The sequence below is a fragment of the Diadema setosum genome, chromosome 20 (assembly GCF_964275005.1).
Source record: "Diadema setosum chromosome 20, eeDiaSeto1, whole genome shotgun sequence".
In the NCBI taxonomy this organism is placed as follows: Eukaryota; Metazoa; Echinodermata; class Echinoidea; order Diadematoida; family Diadematidae; genus Diadema; species Diadema setosum.
In genome coordinates, this window is record NC_092704.1 from 437,816 (window position 1) to 456,063 (window position 18,248).

Genomic DNA, 18,248 nt, shown 5'->3' on the forward strand with positions numbered 1-18,248 from the left:
AAGAAAGAAAATTGGCAAGTTGGAAACTACCTCGACTTTACCATGGTTTTGTGCTGGAAACTTCGAGTGACAATTTGACGTTTCCTGAATTTGATAATGTTGAATCATTATTTTCTCTTTGTTTCATGTCACATTTCCGAATCAATTTCAGCTGACATTTTACATTTCATACGTTTGAGATGCTTGTGTGAATAATACATGCGTCCGTCCCAGTCTTGACGTGCAGAAACAAATGATCGAGAGAAAAGTGGGTCACAATCAGGACCCACTTTTAGAATCGAGGAAATTCGCAATCTTCAAAGCATCAACCACTATGTTGTTAATGTTGTTCATTTATAATGTCGGTTCGAGATTTGTTTCAGTTCATGCTTCTCCAATTTCCTGAAGAAAAAAAAAACAGAAAAACTTTCACCGTTTATTCAGTGTACCTGCTTTTCACTATAGCAACAGTCACCTGTTAATGTTGTTTGTATTGCATTTTGACGCGTTGAGTTCTTGGGTAACACTAATAAAACGACAAGAGAACAGCTGCAGGGATTTTGATTTCCCGTCTGGCAAAATTCCTACTCATAACACAAGTACGAGACTCCTCCAGACTCCAGAGACGATTCCATCACGTTGTTTTGTTGACCTTTTCTGACCTTCAATGACGTAATGATGATTCAGCCGACGTGTAAAGTCAGCATCAATTGACATTGGGATAGATCAGGGAAAGAAACCGGAAAGGACAAACAGAAGAACAAACTTAAGCGGTGCATGAGAAATGTTGCAGAATACTAAGCGATGTCGGTCACGAAGATCAACAGACATATACTTTAATCATGTGATTTTCTACCAAATCCTGCGACATCGAGAAAATATGATTACGAGTGAAAAGAAGCGACATGACATGAGATGTGGTGTAAGAGAGATGCTACTCCATGACCTTGGTAGAGAGAGGGGAAGGATTCTTTCCATCCTCCTGCCTGTGCCTGAAATTGCCCTTGTGACTATCATTGAATGAAGCCCTCCTGGTATGTGCGTGTTTGAATTTAACATACAAGAAGCGAACGTTCAAATGTATTTGGCTGAGTAAATAAAATAAAAACAAACATTCAAACTGAAATAAGAAGAGTTAGCCTTTTACCACTTTGAGCCTTGTCTGGATAGAAGAAATAATTCTTTATGTCAACCATCTCCACCTAGGTTAAATATTTGACTTCTCTGCGATCACATTTAAAAATTCGGTTTTGCAAAAGTCAATCCTGGATGACATTGACAGTCAGAAAGTGTTTCCTCAAGTATGCAACGATGGCCCTACCAAACTGATTAACAAATTATATCATCTTTTCTTGAAGTAAGATTTATGATGGGATATGATATAACGACAGAAAACAAGTTTTTTGATGAGTATTGTTATCATTAATTTTCATACTAACATGGTACAACTCTCCAGTAACAACGCTGATAAAGTTGGCTTCGAAAGTCAGGGTAAAATTAAAAGAGAATCACCTAGTACAGGATTCATCACATTCTTACCTTATAACGCAGTTGTTGATATGACACTTCCAAATGTTTTCATGAAACTTCCAAATGTTTTCCTGATACTGTGATATTCAGAAAAACGACACAACAAGTGTGATGATGTCATCACGTCAAAAGTCACCCATTTTTAGCTGAACATAAACATGTCTTTTTTTTTTGGGGGGGGGGCAATAAATCAATAAGAAAGTAGCATGTATCCCATCCATTTATGTGTGTTTGTTTGTTTCTTTGTTTCTTTGTTTGTTTTTAGAGTAAAAAATGGGAGACTGTTAAAGTGATGGCGTCATTAAGTCTCCTAATGTGCCTTGTTTCATTATTCGTTGAAAACATACTATAAAACTATAGTTCAAAATATTCTTATTTCATCATTCAACTTACGAACCTTCGTCCATTCTGCTATAGTTCTTGACATATTTCTAATTAATCTCATGTACATGTAACTTTAATATTCAACTTTACCATGCAGATTTCATTTCAAATCTCGATTTAATGTCTAGATAAAACATGAATAAAGGTAACGAATAATGTTTAAAGAGCATTAGTGTAAATAAGAAAGGTTAAAAAGAGGACTGTAACAAGTCAAGAAAATGGTTTAGCTTCCATTGAACATCTCATATGGAAGTTCATTTATCTGTTTTCTGTAGAATTTATTGTAAATCTATTGATTTTGTGCTCATGGTAGATACATCGCTGACTAAAAGGTGTTGTCAGGGATTTCAGATTGCAGCACAGAATAAATCTAAATGAGCATAGCATCATGTCTTTAACAACAAAAAAGTTGAGGGACTGTGCACTTTTTATCAACAAAAATGAAATTGTGTGGAATTCCCCACTTGTTTATTTATATATAATCTCTCCTCTGAGACTATGACGTCACATGAATTTAACAAAACTATAAAAAAAAAATGAACTAATAATGCAGGAACAAAGTAGATATTGTCCGATTCTCCTCAAACTTCATTGATGTGTTCTTCTAATATTTATGCGTTCATTGGATCCGTACTACTGAGTATATGTTTTGGGGTGAATTCTCCCGTAGATTTTTATCCAGACAGTAAGCTGAAAAAAAAAAAAAGCTGTTTTCTTCTTTGAATGTTCATGCCAATCACTATGAAAGTCTAGAGACGAGCTAGAAAGCATGAAATGACTCAATCTGAATGTACTTTAAGGTCACAATCGCACCATAATTTCTGTTGCATGATAAACAATCCCTTCTTCACTTGAAAGCTGTAGAGGGCGCACTAGTCACTCGATCTTCCCAGTCTTGACGGATCATTGTGTCAACACTACACCTTGTTGATTTGTTTTATCCACTTTTTTGTTGGTTACTTCTTGTGTCAAAACAATATCCTTATTCAAGTTTTAGATTATTTTAAGTGCTTGAGTATTCTACCCCCAAGACTCCCTTAATTATTACAAAGACAGAATCTTCCTTGGTCGCGTTGGGCAGGATGAACTCTGCAAATAATTCTGATCTCGTCATTAGTATTTTTCTCTTTGATTATATCGTTGAATGTACAGAATCCGCACCCCTCCCAGTTTTTATGTAACAGGGAGAGAGGGAGAGGGAGGGGGAGCAAGAGAAAGAAGGAAAGAGAGAAAAGAAAATAGAGAGATAGAGGTAAAAAAAAAGAAAGACAGACGGACAGAAACAAAGGCAGAAAGAAAAGAAATCAACATATATTTCCTGCTAAATGAAACAGATTTGAAGAGATAGCCATCGTTCGTCCTGCAGCAAGACATATCCAAATACCCTCGGAACTTCGTTCAATGTTTATTTGTGTACACGAAAATAGGAATCCAAGAGGTGTTTCCACTCGATATATCGATGTGTCCTGTACTTATTTAGTATAACTGATCTGACAACGTGACTACCAATGCTGAAGGGAACGTTGAGATGACCTATACATAATGTCCTTCCTTGATAGAAGACATGAAACTAATTTTGATATGAGAATATAAATGATCAATATTGCCACGCCGTTCACACGTTACATAAAAAAAAAAAATCCCCAACTTGTACCGACTTGAACTTAGTCTACCATCCGACAAAAAAAAAAAATGAACGACGAAGCAAAGTGAACCTGTTCATACGGAATGTGTGTGTGCGTGTGTGATGTGTGCGTGTCACTACAGGTGGTGCAGTCTCCGTGTAAAGTTTTGTCCGCTTGTCCGGGGTCTATCTTCACACGGTCGGTCCCGATCCTGTTTCTCGCTCTCCCCAGCTGTAGAGCAGACCCCTCTCACTACCTCGAGCTCCGTCACTCGAACCTTGATATTTTCTGACCCCATTTTTCAGCAATTAGAGGACCAGGGGGACAAGAGTGTGGTGGTCTCTGTTCTCTGTTGAGAGTTTAAAGTACTAACTTTTCACTCCAACCGTCCTCTTTGCTGACTTTTTGGGAGTCGAAACGATCGTCGGTTCGTTCGAGACTTGGCGAGGTGTCCCCTGGGTTTGTTAGTGAGTACAGCGCACGGGAAGATTGGGCCACCGTACCTCCAGTGCTTTCTGACACGTTGCACGTCACATAACACCCTCTCCATCAAACGATTTGTCTAGAGATCACCAAGCGATAATTTGGCGCCATTGAATTGTGACGGTATTCTACAGTCTGCCATACCTAACACGATCACCTGAGGAGTGGCCGAGGTTCGAGGAGCAGGGAGTGGCCAGTCAAAATGAGGACTTTATTACTGTTTTGCCTTCCCGTCCTGTGGTTTGGGCTGGTAACAGCAAAACCGAGACCCCTGTTCTACAACGAGTTGATGGAAGATGCTGTCGAGGTATGTCACTTCAATTCATTCATAAATTCACCGTAGTGAAACTAAATTACTCTCTGCTATATTGCAATGTTTTCCGACATCCTGCTTTCGGGACGGAAAACTAAACATGCTAGTGGTATATTTAACGTTGGTAGACAGTAGATTTGAGCGAAACAATGAAGGGCCGTGCTGCGTTAAAAATGATGACACTGTAAATCTACCTACTGCGTCGTTGTGCAGTTATTTGCTTGAAGAAAGCAAGGTTTGTGTGTGTTTAGTGAGAGAGTGAAATGAAAAATGAGAGAAACCCAACAAACACACTTGGATTTGACCGTTCTACCATGACTTCACAGATTCAAATTTTTTTCTTGTGATATTTACTCGTTGGGCGGGAGAAGTTTGAGATGGATGACTCATGAGATCAGATGCCGAATTATTCCGTCAGTTCAAAACAGTGGTTTAACCTAGATATTAAACATGTCTGTCTGTAGACGTATTAGAGTTTGATTTCTAGAAGAGAATAGAAGAAAAGAAAGTAACTCGCAATCTATAAGATTAATATTTAATGTCAAAGCATGCAACAAATAAAAGTAACGAAATGCAGTGATGGTGCGCTGTAGGAGAAAAGTTCGCCAGAGTTCAATGGACATGTGGCAACATCAGCAGGCTGGTCAGCTTTTACGCTAATGATTCTTGACGTACTCCATACAATGTCGAGAGGAAATGCTTAGAACGTTGCACGATGTACTTGGATGTCTCAAATGGAAGCCAAATGTTGGCGCGGCGTGACAACCTCCGCTGCCGCATGATTTTTTTTTTTTTTTTTTTTTTTTTTTTTTAATGTACGATGATGCGGCGTAAAGGAGAGTAGCCCCGTTTTCACTGGTGGGTTTCTGGACGGTTACGAGTGACCTTTGACCCTTCCCCTTTCTTCTCCTTCTTCTCGATTTCTCTTATGTGCATCAAAACAGTGACTAAGTCGTGATGGTTATATTACATTTGTTTGTTAATTTGTGGGTCTGATTTTCCATCAATAGGGAGTAGTGATTTTCAACGCTGTGTCAGATGCACAACACTCTTTTTTTTTTTTTTTTTACTTTTTATTGGATGTAAACCAACAGGTAAACAACATATTTACAATATTTACAAAAGGTACACATAAAGTCAATATCAGCAAGGTCAACAAATCACACGCTAAGTATACAGATGCACAACACTCTTCACGATGCTATATGCTGTACCTAATATCATAGGTCACCTAAATATATGACTTCAATAAGTGGGTTGCCCCAGCCCGGAATGGCTTGACGGAAATTTGAAGTAGGTCATATTCTGAAGGTCGAAACGTTACGTAAGACTGTTCAGCAGCGAATAACATCAGTTACCGATTGTGAGTTATTATTACTTTTTTGTACATAGCATACCACGAGTTATGAAAGAATACAAGAGAGTCCTTCTTTCATCACATGGAGTTCTTTTCCCATTAGTGTTGATTTATCCCCGTTCTTGGTGGACGCGAGGGGAAAACTTTTTGAGAGCAACAGTTACTAGTGCTGTGTGCTAGTGAAAACCGGGTCCTCCTTCTCTTCCCCGGGGAGCGTAAGGACGATAACAAACTGTGTGTACGGCGAGAGAGATAGGGAGAGAGACTTGATGCTGCGGTCCACGTCTGGTGACTGGCGAGGTTGCAAGGGAACACACGCTTGTGAATGTGGTAGACCAGCCTGTTTCAAAAGCGCTTAGTCGACAAGTCTGACTCCGTAGACCGTACGTGGTTACGTGTGACGCACATGTCATTTGTTGGTCATGAAATTGGGCAGGCTTGTGTTTGACAAAGAACTCTTCTTCAAGTTCCGACTCATAGCAAGCAAATCTCGTCATCGAAAGCGCATGTGATACTAGAAGTTACATAAACTGATTTTTAACCTCATGTTCACTATACAGCCGCATTTCACAAAACGTTTTGAAGAGGTTGTGAAATATGAGATGATGCAAGGGCAGGTACTGTCGCGATCCTAAAGATCAGTTCAGGGGGTGAGTTTTTCTTCTCACCTCCCTGAATAACTGATCAGTTGCAGTCGTTGTAATCATTTTCATGTACAAAGAGGATCTCGGATTGTTAGACTCATATAATTGGGATGCACACACTATGACGCGAACAAATCTCGACATCGCGATCCAGACCTCGAGATTCTTGCCTGTGCGGACACACACACGCACACGCACACACACACACACACACACACTCACACACTCACAATCCCACTAAAGGCATAATTTACCATTTGCAGATGAAACAAAAACCCAACAGTACTGCTTCAATATAGTTCTAGAATGTGAGTTAGGGATAGAAACAACCACTGTAAAAATTTAAATCAGTAAAATTGATGTTAAGTATCGTTAAATATACAAAATGTAACAATAGTTCTCATAAAAATGTTTCCGATTAAATAATCTACAGTTACGCTTTATTGAGAAAAATACTGATGATCTCCTTATATTTTAGGCTTAATTGCAAAAAAAAAATTGCACGGTAGGATGTTTTTAACGTGGTACAACAGACCTACACCAATGCATGAAATTTGATAATTATTTTGAAAATTTCTTAAATCACCACTCCCAAAGGTAAACAGATCCCTTAAAAGCGCGATCAGCATTCCTGCCCAGATCTCAAGAAATCTTGTGGCTATTTTGGAATCTGATGATCTGAGAAATATCGCGATAATTCGCATCACGCGTGAGTGTGAAAACTGGAGCAAAAACAATCTTGAGATTCTCATTCCGTCATTCAAAACACGCATGACTGAACAGCAGGTCAATAAACCAGATCGTAATTCCACTTTGCGCATGAGCAGAAAAAAAAAAAAGGCAATGGGGCTGAAAGCAGCATGTAAACTCTTTGGAGCCATTGATTTTGCAAATCAGTCAGATGTTGTGGAGTTGACTTTTATGTTATCGGTTGTTGATCTGTCATATTTAGACCATTGACTTCCTTTCTCCAGCGTGTCAGGACAAAATGCGAATTAGCTGAACTTTGATGAACTTTTAATACTCTCTAATTTAGATGGATAAAGGCTTGCTATGTATAGGAAATCATTCCATTACATGCTCTCATGTAGTGTGTTACCCTTAATTAATGAATTGTCTTATTTATTATAAGTTTATGAAAGGGGGCCACAAATACCCCAACCCACGAGGAAAAGAAGACGCCACAATTAACATTAACATTGACATAATGGTAATTGATATGCAAAGAAGTTACAGGTTTTTACTCTCTTTTGTACTGATATTAGAGATATACACCTGTACTACATTTACTGTATGCTTACTACATGAAAAGATGAACTTTTCGTTTAAAGGTGAATGGAAATGTAAATAATAGGCCATAATTACCCAAGTCTCCCATTGTAATTGGCATTTTTGGGTGCAGAGTTAAGAAATATTAGAGTTTCGTAATTTCCCTAGTTTTTATTCAATCTTGATCATTTTTTTACTGTTGCGATTGTGACATTTTGTTAATTTACTCCACATAATTTTTAGGACTAACTTTTTAAAACTTGTACGGAATTGCCCTGTAATGAGATCAATTCCGCTATATATAAATGAAGCAAGCGATATACCACGGTTCATCCATTTCATCGAGTCTGCAGTGCAAGCAAGGCAAACGTGCACTATCATTATTACACTATTACCCTTGCAGCTGATGTTTAAACGACCCTTGACTCTTATGATTGACGTTTTGTTAATCGGAGATCAGTCTGTTGTTCAGGACAAGTGGTTTCAAACTTTTACTATTATTTAGTGACGCATGATTGTAAAACAGCAACCAGCGATGTCTTGGTGAAATCTTCTCAAAGTTATATAAGTAAAAAAACTACTTTCCTTCGACGTATGGTCATAATAAGCAACTGTTACAACCGCGAACCACACGCTAAAAAACGTGTTATAAAAGAACAATAGACTTTTCGTTGTTACTGTGAGTACAGTGTACTATGAAAGAAAGTGTGATTTTGTTCCGTGATAGTATAATTATTTTTATCCCTCCGCCACGAAGTGTCGCCGGATGCATTATGTTTTATCCGTCAGTCCGTCCTTCCCTCCGTAATCAATTTTGGGGACAGCGTAATTGAAAAACCGTTTGAGATATCGAAGGTAATGTGCCTCGCAACTTTTGGGTGCACATGCTGAAGATAAATAAAGATTCTCCAAAGAGAGTTTCAGGACATGAGGTAAAAGGTCAATTGAAAATGTTAAAATTTCACTTTTTTCTCCATTCTTGTGAATGGTTCAAAATGTCTTCAAGAATGAGACTTGGTAAATATGCATGTACTGACTGGTAGTGATTACCTAGGGAATTTGGGGGTCATGGATCAAAGGTCAGGATCAAAGGTCAAGGACATATCAAAGTTTCACTGTTTCCTTTATATTTATGCTAATGCCTGCAGGATTTTTCTTAGTAAATAGACGTCTACATTTTTTTCTTCGTAATCACAATTTTCTTAGTAAAGTAGGCCTATTACTCAATCGAGATTCTCTGGAAAATTTCCTGTTAGAAGTTCAAAGGTCAATAGGTCAAAGATTAAGGGTCAGAGGCAAGGCTATTTTTTTTTTGTACTGGAATTACACTTTTTCTTTATACCTTGAAAATTACTCAATGCGTAAACTTATTAAAGGGTCAAAAGTCAAGTAAAAATCCTCAAATCCCTCAATACGTGTACCTGCACTCTTAGACAATATAGCAAACCTATAGTTCAAGGAAAGTGAACATTCAACACATTTTTGACAAATCTGTCATTTCAATATTTTGCCAGTTATTTGAAACTGTCATCACACGCTGTGAAAACATTGTACTATACACCTATTAGGAGAACCATGCATTATGGCGGAGGCATACCAGTCGCCATAGCGACATTTCTTGTTTTTTAATAAACTACCTTGTCAACAGAGTAACCTTGGAAGTGGTACGTGAAAATACCAAGTTAGGGCCTCTTTTTTTGCTTGTACCAAAAATATCTGCTTTGCGCCCCCCCCCCCCTTTCACGGAATTTCTGGATCCACCCCTGACGTATACCTTATTGGATTTAAACATGTAAAATTTATGAATGCAGAAAGTCAGTCAAATATTCCAAGTATGTCACATTAATTTTATACTCATGTCGTGCCATTCAGAGAGTATTTTGACATCAAAATAACACATGAGCAACATTTGTTTAGATCGAGGTACAACTTGTATAAATAGACTATCGTGGATTTGTATAGGAGCATTTCATGTCACCAGGGAGGTAAGACTTCCTCTCACCTCCCTGATGTCACATAGGTTGAGTAGCTCGGCAGGGGATCATCTTGGGTCTCCCCAAGGAGGTCTCATACCTCCTTGGTCTCCCTAGGGCTAGCAGGTGAAATTCTTGGACAAATTCAGAGCTAGTCTGTAAAGAAAGAATAAGATTTTAACAAGCACAACAGCGAAAATTTGATCAAATTTGGATTAAGATAACATTTACAAGGGAGTTATGACATTTCGGGCGGTGAGTTAGCTCAGTCCGTAGCGCGTCTGCCTCACTATCCTATATAGGGCCCGGCTTCGAACCCGAGTCTGGACTGAGCAATGGTTGTGTGTAAGCATACCGTCCCCTCTAGCAAGAGGCAAAACACTCTGTCCCTCGGATAGGACATAAAATGGAGGTCCCTTGTATGAGATAGTATTAAATGCACGTAAAAGATCCCGCTTCATTCATTCATCGCAAAGAGCAGGGTGTTTAACCCGGTGAAGTGGTCCCACCTCACATCCAACTCGACCCCATGGAAGACCAGCTTAACGTAACTGAATATGGGCTATCCAGCCATCTTCTCAGATGGAAGTGGAACCCCCAAAAATCTAAACATTTGCTTAATTTTTTCAGTACGATTCTCGAACAATTGATGTGAATATGCAAGTCAGTAAGCTGATGATGTCATCAGCTCACAACTCTCCATATTTTTTTGAAAAAATGACGAAAATTAAATTATCTGCTAAAAAGTGTGAAACAAAGTTATTCTTGACCTAACAGACTTTCATACGAAATTATTAATCTGATATAGGCCTACTATATTAGGCACAACTACTATATTAGGCACAACTACGTTTGAACAATATCAAGCAAACGAAAATAATTAATACAAACTACAGGGCAAGTTGTGAAGGGATGATATCATCAACTCACTATTTGCATATTTTTATTGACTTTTAAAGAACTGTTTTGTGGAAATTAAGAAAACTTTACTCTTTCATAACTTCCCAAATTTTTAGTTGATTTTATAAAATTCTCACTGCTGTGCTTGTAAGAAAAAGTAAACTCACTCTTTTCATGCCAGTGCTTTAACATACAGTAAACATTGTAATAACCATAACAATAAGACATGTTCAGATAGAGGTCGATTTGCAAAGCATGACTGTATAGTGTATTGTCATTGTCTTCGTGATATCTAATTATAGTTGTCCGTCCTTGAACTAAACTGTAAATGAAATTGGTGACAGAATATGCCTAAAAGCAAAACGTGTGACATGAAACAATAAACGTCTTTTTAGATGTCCTTATACTTATCCCTGAATATACAAATACAGGAGGGACCTTCCCGCCTGCTAGAGAAAGAATGCTTGATATAGGCATTGTTTAATAGTATTCAGTCATGGCGAAGATAATGCCATTCAAACGTGGCTTCATCTTCTGGTTATCACCTCGATTTAGACTGCGGTAGTAGCTATACTATACACTTGTAATTGTTCCAAACCCCTGTGAAGTTTCCCTGACCGTCGAGAAGAACATACACGTATTGTGTGACTGTGAAGGCTGTCGCTGTTTCCAGAAAATTGTGGAATATTTCGAGTCCTTTTTTCCGTGTTTTGTTTGATATAAAATTGTATGACATTTTTGTTTTTATGGTTTCTTCGATTCTTGGATCTATTTCGTTGGTAAATTAGCGTGTACGCCTACTCGGAAATAAGAGTGGCATGTATGCTGTCATTTTGACCGTACTATCCCTTTGTGACGCGCGGTAATTTATGACATCTTTGTCTTGTTTCATTTCAAATAAATGTCTACGTATATACAAGTATTTATCAGACACTAACTCCTTGGTATATACCAAAGCCTGCGTAGGACTATAGGAGCTGCTAAATAACAAGATTCTCGATTAATTCGTATTTGATTCGCATTGTATAGAAGTTGACGATGATTTCAGTGGTCTCCTCGCAACCAATCTTGGAGATGGACAGAAGCTCTACCTCCTTGACTGGAGTTAAGACACGCCCATTTCCTTCGTCAGTATACTTGGTCGAGTTTGTGTTACGTTGTCCTCCTAGGCCACGAACAAATATATCGATTTGTGTGACGTTATAGATATAGACCTGTATATGATATACTGGGGATTTCTTGCACACCCTCAAAAATCTCTTGAACAGCACTGAAGAATTGTTGAGATGGGCTGGCGAAATGAATGACAATAGGCCGATATGTTTATTCTTGATGATCATTATTCTTCAGAAAAAAAAAAAGTGTGTATGGGAGTTTATGAATCTTGGAATAGGAATTCACTATGTTTTTCTTCCTTGAAGAGCAGCAGGAATTAATTCCCTTCAGATGTATGTCTTCTTTGTTAAAGATACGAGACTAGCACCAAAAAAAAACAAAAAAAAAAAAAACAACAGAACCAGAATAGGAACTGAAGAGTAATTGGCTCAAAGCAGGTTTGTACTCAAAACCAAGGGCGCAAATATCCATGGAGACAGGCAAATACAACTATGGGATTTGATAGCCGTAAATAACATTGAAACCACAGGAAACAAATCTCGCATGTTTTCCTTCGTATTTACACAGGCAAGATCCAACGTCGTTCGCTGAAAGATGGATGGTTCTCTAAATATTATTTTTTCTTTTTCATGAAATCCCATCAAGGTCACACGCAGAGAATTTGATTTCTTTCGTCGTGTCTGAGTCTCTCTGTTACCTTGGCAACGTCTCGACGCCATATCGTCACTTAAGTGAGGTGCTCAGTATCTTCCTGTCTGGAGTGACTGTTTCTATATTCACACAAACTGGGAGATGATTGGTTGATGTTGAAAAACATAGTGATCGTCATGATCCATGATATGATGTAATGATTGATGTGGCAGGTATCGATCACAATTTAACCAATGTGGCGTGGGAAGTTTGTATTTTAAGCAGAAATTATCAAAAGCTGGTTTGAAATTAAGGCTCATACAGCCAAGTGATTATCAAAATTCAGCTTGCGATGATGGTGAGTTAATCACAAAATATATTCGACTACCTCCTCTGAAGTAAGGACGCCGATTCATGTCTTTTGTCCATATCCCTGCATATTTACTGTCATGAAATTAACTGTCATCAGCACCGTAATGACCGCTGCTCATATTTATGTATGTGTATGTAGGCCTGTATATTATACAATGTATATACCATTTTCTCACGAATTTAAGAATCACAACGAGCAGCAAAACTTTCTTTTAAAAAGATAATTCTTTGCGACTCTGTTCAAGTCTGGATACAGTGGCGTATCTAGGGTGGGCAAGGGGGGCACGTGCCCCGGGCGCCACTCCTTGGGGGCGCAAAAAAAAACGAAAAAAAAAACGAAGAAGAAGAAGAAAAAAAAAAGAAAAAAAAACGAAGAAGAAGAAGAAAAAAAAAGAAAAAAAAAACGAAGAAGAAGAAGAAAAAGAAAAGAAAAGATAGATACGCCACTGTCTGGATATAATTCCTTTCTTTTGTTCCTCCATTTTCTAACAGGATAGCTAAGATTTGTGTGCATGAATGACCTAAAACACATCTCATCTATATTGTGTTCTGTGTTCGTGAATAATCCATTTTCTTTTAGTTTTCAACGGACGCAATTTTAGGTATTCAATTATTTTGTATCTCGGAGAAAGTCTTGTTCGTTTGACTTACCTTTACTTTAATATAGGAAAAGTCGACTGGATCATAGACTAAAATTTCCTGCTTATTTTCAGCCCCAGTGGATCCCCGGACGCAATTTTAGGTATTCAATTATTTTGTATCTCGGAGAAAGTCTTGTTCGTTTGACTTACCTTTACTTTAATATAGGAAAAGTCGACTGGATCATAGACTAAAATTTCCTGCTTATTTTCAGCCCCAGTGGATCCCCTGCTGACTGAAAATGAAAACATAGAGCTCCATGATATCATAGGTTTGTGTGTTTACACACAGTAGAGTTGATATTGAAACCCGTTGACAAGTAGTGGGAAAATCCAATTATTGACCTCTAGGTCAAAACATTTTGACATTTGTTAAACCTTGTGAAAATATTACCCCACAATGTTTACCTCGGGATCACGATGTAGTGTAAAGCAGTGTTTTTCAACCAGTGGGCCACAAAGCTCTCGCAGGTAGGCCGCGATCTACCCCCCCCCCCCCACCAAAAAAGAAAAAAAAGAGAAAAAGAAGAAGATTCATATTCCGATAAACCGCACAGCACAGGCCTTGGTGAAGTCCGCTTACGTTACGCAGAGAACGCTTCCACACAAATTCCAAAATCTCCATAAAGTTTGACGATCAAGTCAAGAGGACGTCAAGAAGAGATCGCTCAAAACATCCAACCATATAAACTTTTTGCAATAAAGCCTAAAATATAAGGGACATTTTAGAACTATTTTAAAGGTAGGGGATACCTTTTACAGACCTCCCAAAATGCAGCAAAACATTAAATATGAACCTCAGGGGACTTGTTTAGGCCACTGCTGAGAAATTTGGAAGTAAACAGTTATCTACAATTTGAATAATGCACAAAACTCAACTACTCAGTAGTTCTGTGTGTCAGCCACACTTAAGCCTTTTTGTTGCAGTCTTCTGTATTTTTTATCTATAAACACAAATCTAAAAGTATAAGAGCTGAGATGTAATAACATATAGGTGTGTGGCAAGAATGTATATAGAAATGTTTGTAAGTTTTGATGAACTTTCTTCACAAAATATACATGATGGACACACATGCAGTGCATGGGTCTGCAAAGGTAGCCTAGTAATGTACTGGAATTTACGGTGAGCCCCGAAAAAAATTCAATTCAAAATCTAACGGTCAATAAAAATGTACTAAATGTTACCTTCCACTTTCAATACTTTATGGGAGTTTTTAAAATGATACTCTCTTCAACATAACACTGTATTTATACAACTCTTCATTTGAGGCATGCAAATGGGATTCCCTACCTTTAAAGCACTAATACTGGGATTTTGTTTCATCTGCAAATGGTAAATTATGCCTTTAAACGAACTCCACAACTCCATCAACACTAATCTAACGTCCGACAATGAATGGGGGAGACAGTATTATGGTCGGACCCAAACCATGTCCTCTCAGCACGTGACTCTCAGCACTCTGATGCATTGACGATAGGAAGAGATATATGGTACAATTTGTACCATGGACCTATTGATAGTACCCAGTTTCCATTGTCAAAGTTTTCGTGTGTATGTGTGTGTGTGTATGCGTGTGCGTGTGAATGTGAATGAGTTTTCCTGATATGTGTCGTTTGGGAGAACACACAATGTTGTCAAATTTAAAAAAAAAAATGTGTAAAAATCAAAACACACAAAGAAGTGTTAAAATCATCAGCAGTCTCTGCACACCGACCGCTCACCGTGAGCAGCTTGCATCAGGCTTTCGACGTGTTTGCTGATTTGTTTCTGTTTTCAAAAATTAGAGAAAGGTTTAGAGTTTCCAAAATACCTCTTGATAAATTTCCCGAGCTTCACACGATCTTTCAGTCCTAGGAAATAAAAAGTGCCGGAAGGTCACTGATCACACATTAGGCCCGTTCACACACAAGGGAAAAAGTGCGATTTAAAAATCGATTTTCTTATCGCGATCAAAATTTCGAAATTTTTTCCAGTGTGGACAGAAAAATCTCACTAATTACCGCGATCCTTATCGCGATCCAACTCGCACTATTAGTGCGATTTTTCAGAATAATCGCGATTATTTTGCCAAGCGTCGTGTGTGTGAGCGCGATCGAGATTCGGAAATCGGTATTTTTAGTCCCATCGTTCGCAGCGCGTGCGAAACTCTATTGGGACTGCGGGGTCAGTCTTCGGTCATGCAAGATTCGCGCATGCGCAGTTTGGCCACTGATCGTTAACTTTCCTTGCTGCGAAGTGCGTTTTTTCCCTGTGTATGAACGGTCGAAAAAAAAAAATCGAAATTTGGATCGCGATTGAAATTTCGATTTTCGTTGTTTGTGAACGGGCCTACCGTATATCAACAGAAAAGTTCAAACGAAAACGTGAAACTATCGAGGCCCGTTCACACACAAGGGAAAAAGTGCGATTTAAAAATCGATTTTCTTATCGCGATCAAAATTTCGAAATTTTTTCCAGTGTGGACAGAAAAATCTCACTAATTACCGCGATCCTTATCGCGATCCAACTCGCACTATTAGTGCGATTTTTCAGAATAATCGCGATTATTTTGCCAAGCGTCGTGTGTGTGAGCGCGATCGAGATTCGGAAATCGGTATTTTTAGTCCCATCGTTCGCAGCGCGTGCGAAACTCTATTGGGACTGCGGGGTCAGTCTTCGGTCATGCAAGATTCGCGCATGCGCAGTTTGGCCACTGATCGTTCTTTCCTTGCTGCGAAGTGCGATTTTTCCCTGTGTATGAACGATCGAAAAAAAAAATCGAAATTTGGATGGCGATTGAAATTTCGATTTTCGTTGTTTGTGAACGGGCCTCCAAAACTTTCCCGCCGTCTGTGATATAACGCATGAGACAAGTCTTCGTTCAACTAGCCTCGGGAAGTACGTCTATAATTTAATATCCGAGAAACTAAGACGTTTGTTTCGAAGTTGATACTTTTAACTTCTGTTGATTGGATAAGATTTGTATGAGTCAAGGGTCATGTGACCGTGAAACTCTTAGGCATCATAAACATGTACAAACTTTCTCTCTCAGATGGCGGGGAAAGATGGCTTGTTCCTTCTATAAGAACACACGATTTGCCATGAACTTTCTCGACATTATCATTCAACCTTTGACTTCAATCAAGTGCTCACAGGGTGAAGAGAAAGAGTGCCAAGAACAGTGGCCTTACTTTTTCACCGAGCGGTCTCTTTTACCAGAGTTTTTTAACGATACCAGTGGAACTTCGTCCAATAAACACACCAAGAGATTCCAGGAGATGGATCCCAGTCCCACCCACTCGCTGTATTCCATCAAAGTACGTGACCATCCTTCACGTTTTGATGTATTAAGCTGACCTTGATAGATCTCAATCGACCAGGATGGTCTTTGTCTTCACCTCTATCCTACTTCTTAAAATGAAATAATCTCCCAATGTGTTTCTTTCCGCCATACCGAATAACATTCACAAGCGTCCAGCTCTTACCATATTGTAGTTAAGTTGATGATAAAAGGTGAAATACTTCACAATCATTCAAATCTGTGTGTGAATGCCTCCTCACCAGGAACAGGTAGATTCCATTGTATTTATAATTACGTAAATGAGCTTTGTCAGTTTGATAACTGGTCTATATTGCTGCACCGCCTGCTCGAAATTCCTCCTTGCAACATGCTAAAAATCTACGTTTTGAATACGCACTAATGAAAAAAGGAATTTACATCAACGAGCGAGTGATGCTAGAAGTTTGTGTGATATATCCAGTATGGAAAACAACATAATAATAATCGGAAATTCGACTACGGAATGACAAGTTTTAGATCGCAATAACCTGAACATTTATGTCACAGCGCTTATACCATTAAACTTGATTTCACTGGGCCATGGTTGACTCGGGACGACCTGTGTATAGGGTAAAAAGACTTTCCGTCCGTTTCGGCGAAGTAATTTGTATTGTTAATTGTCATAAACTGGTCCCAGTCAGGGCCAGATGTTTTTTTGCTATTTCCAACCACAGGTAGATTTTATGGATTTGCCTGTCCGGTATATCAAGGTTATTTCCATATGTACCAGGGTAAACTGGTTCACTCAGAGAGGTAAGTCTCACCTCATTGGTTAACCCATGGACCTTAACCGGTGTAGACAACATACAAGAGGTGAAAGGCTGCGAGTGCGTACATAGGGACAAATGTCAGCCAATTACTATGAACTAGCAGGTCAATGAGAGTATGGTAAACAGAAAGTATCCTTTATACTCTGGATATTGTATACACATTTCTTCATAGCAGACCGGAGATCATCTTGCTGTCCCTCTTCGGGCACATCATACGAACATACTCAGAAAAACAATATAAGTCAGGAATTCGATGGCGTTAGTGACTTTAGCCTTGGTGGAGGTTTGTCCTCTCCGAGTGAACTCTTTAAGACGTCCGAGAGCCCATTACTCCCCTACGGCTTCCCTTTTTCTTCTTCACTTTGTCATTTGTCACAACTCATTTGTCGGGCTGGTTTCTTTCTTCGTGGGAAAGTCAGCGATTTTCTTGTAGCTCACTAGAACTCTGTATGATCATTGGCTGTTTCCGAGTTGTGTTTCCTCCTTTACGTGAACCCAGTGCCAACAAGGGGACATTAGGCCCTAATGTGATGTTAACACGGTTGACAGAATACAATTGGATACATGACCAGAACCTCTACAGTAGATTTAGGCAATGACTATATTGAAAAGAATACACACATAAATATGTATTTTTTTCTTTTGCCATTTTTGCCATTTTCTCGCGAGAGAACAATCTATCTGCATGCTTTGGCTTCCAGCGAGAGCATATCACCGCCTGACATCAGCAGGTAGGGCGAATGGTCGAGACACGCGTGGGACCGCCATCCCGCCCCGCGGAGAGAACGGCTTGGGATGGCCTAGAAAGTGCAAGCTAAGGGTTTACCTAGTCATGACCTTTCGCTCTTCCTAATGGACCGTGAATACCTCATCGTCTAGCCCATGTCATTTTCTAGGAATATTTCAAGGTTAACTTCTTCCGCCCAGTTCGTTTGTTTGTGAGAA

The 18,248-nt window shown here is 38.9% G+C and overlaps 1 protein-coding gene across 1 annotated transcript in view; it reads left to right on the plus strand.

Annotated features, from left to right (window-relative positions):
* Positions 1 to 3,743: 3,743 nt before the first annotated feature.
* LOC140243651 (tolloid-like protein 2) overlaps positions 3,744 to 18,248 on the plus strand; it is a 37,224-nt gene continuing 22,719 nt past the window's right edge. The window contains exon 1 of the mRNA XM_072323314.1: positions 3,744 to 4,308. Within this exon, the coding sequence (XP_072179415.1) occupies positions 4,204 to 4,308 (105 nt within the window). The 5' untranslated portion in view covers positions 3,744 to 4,203. The remainder of the gene's footprint in view (positions 4,309 to 18,248) is intronic.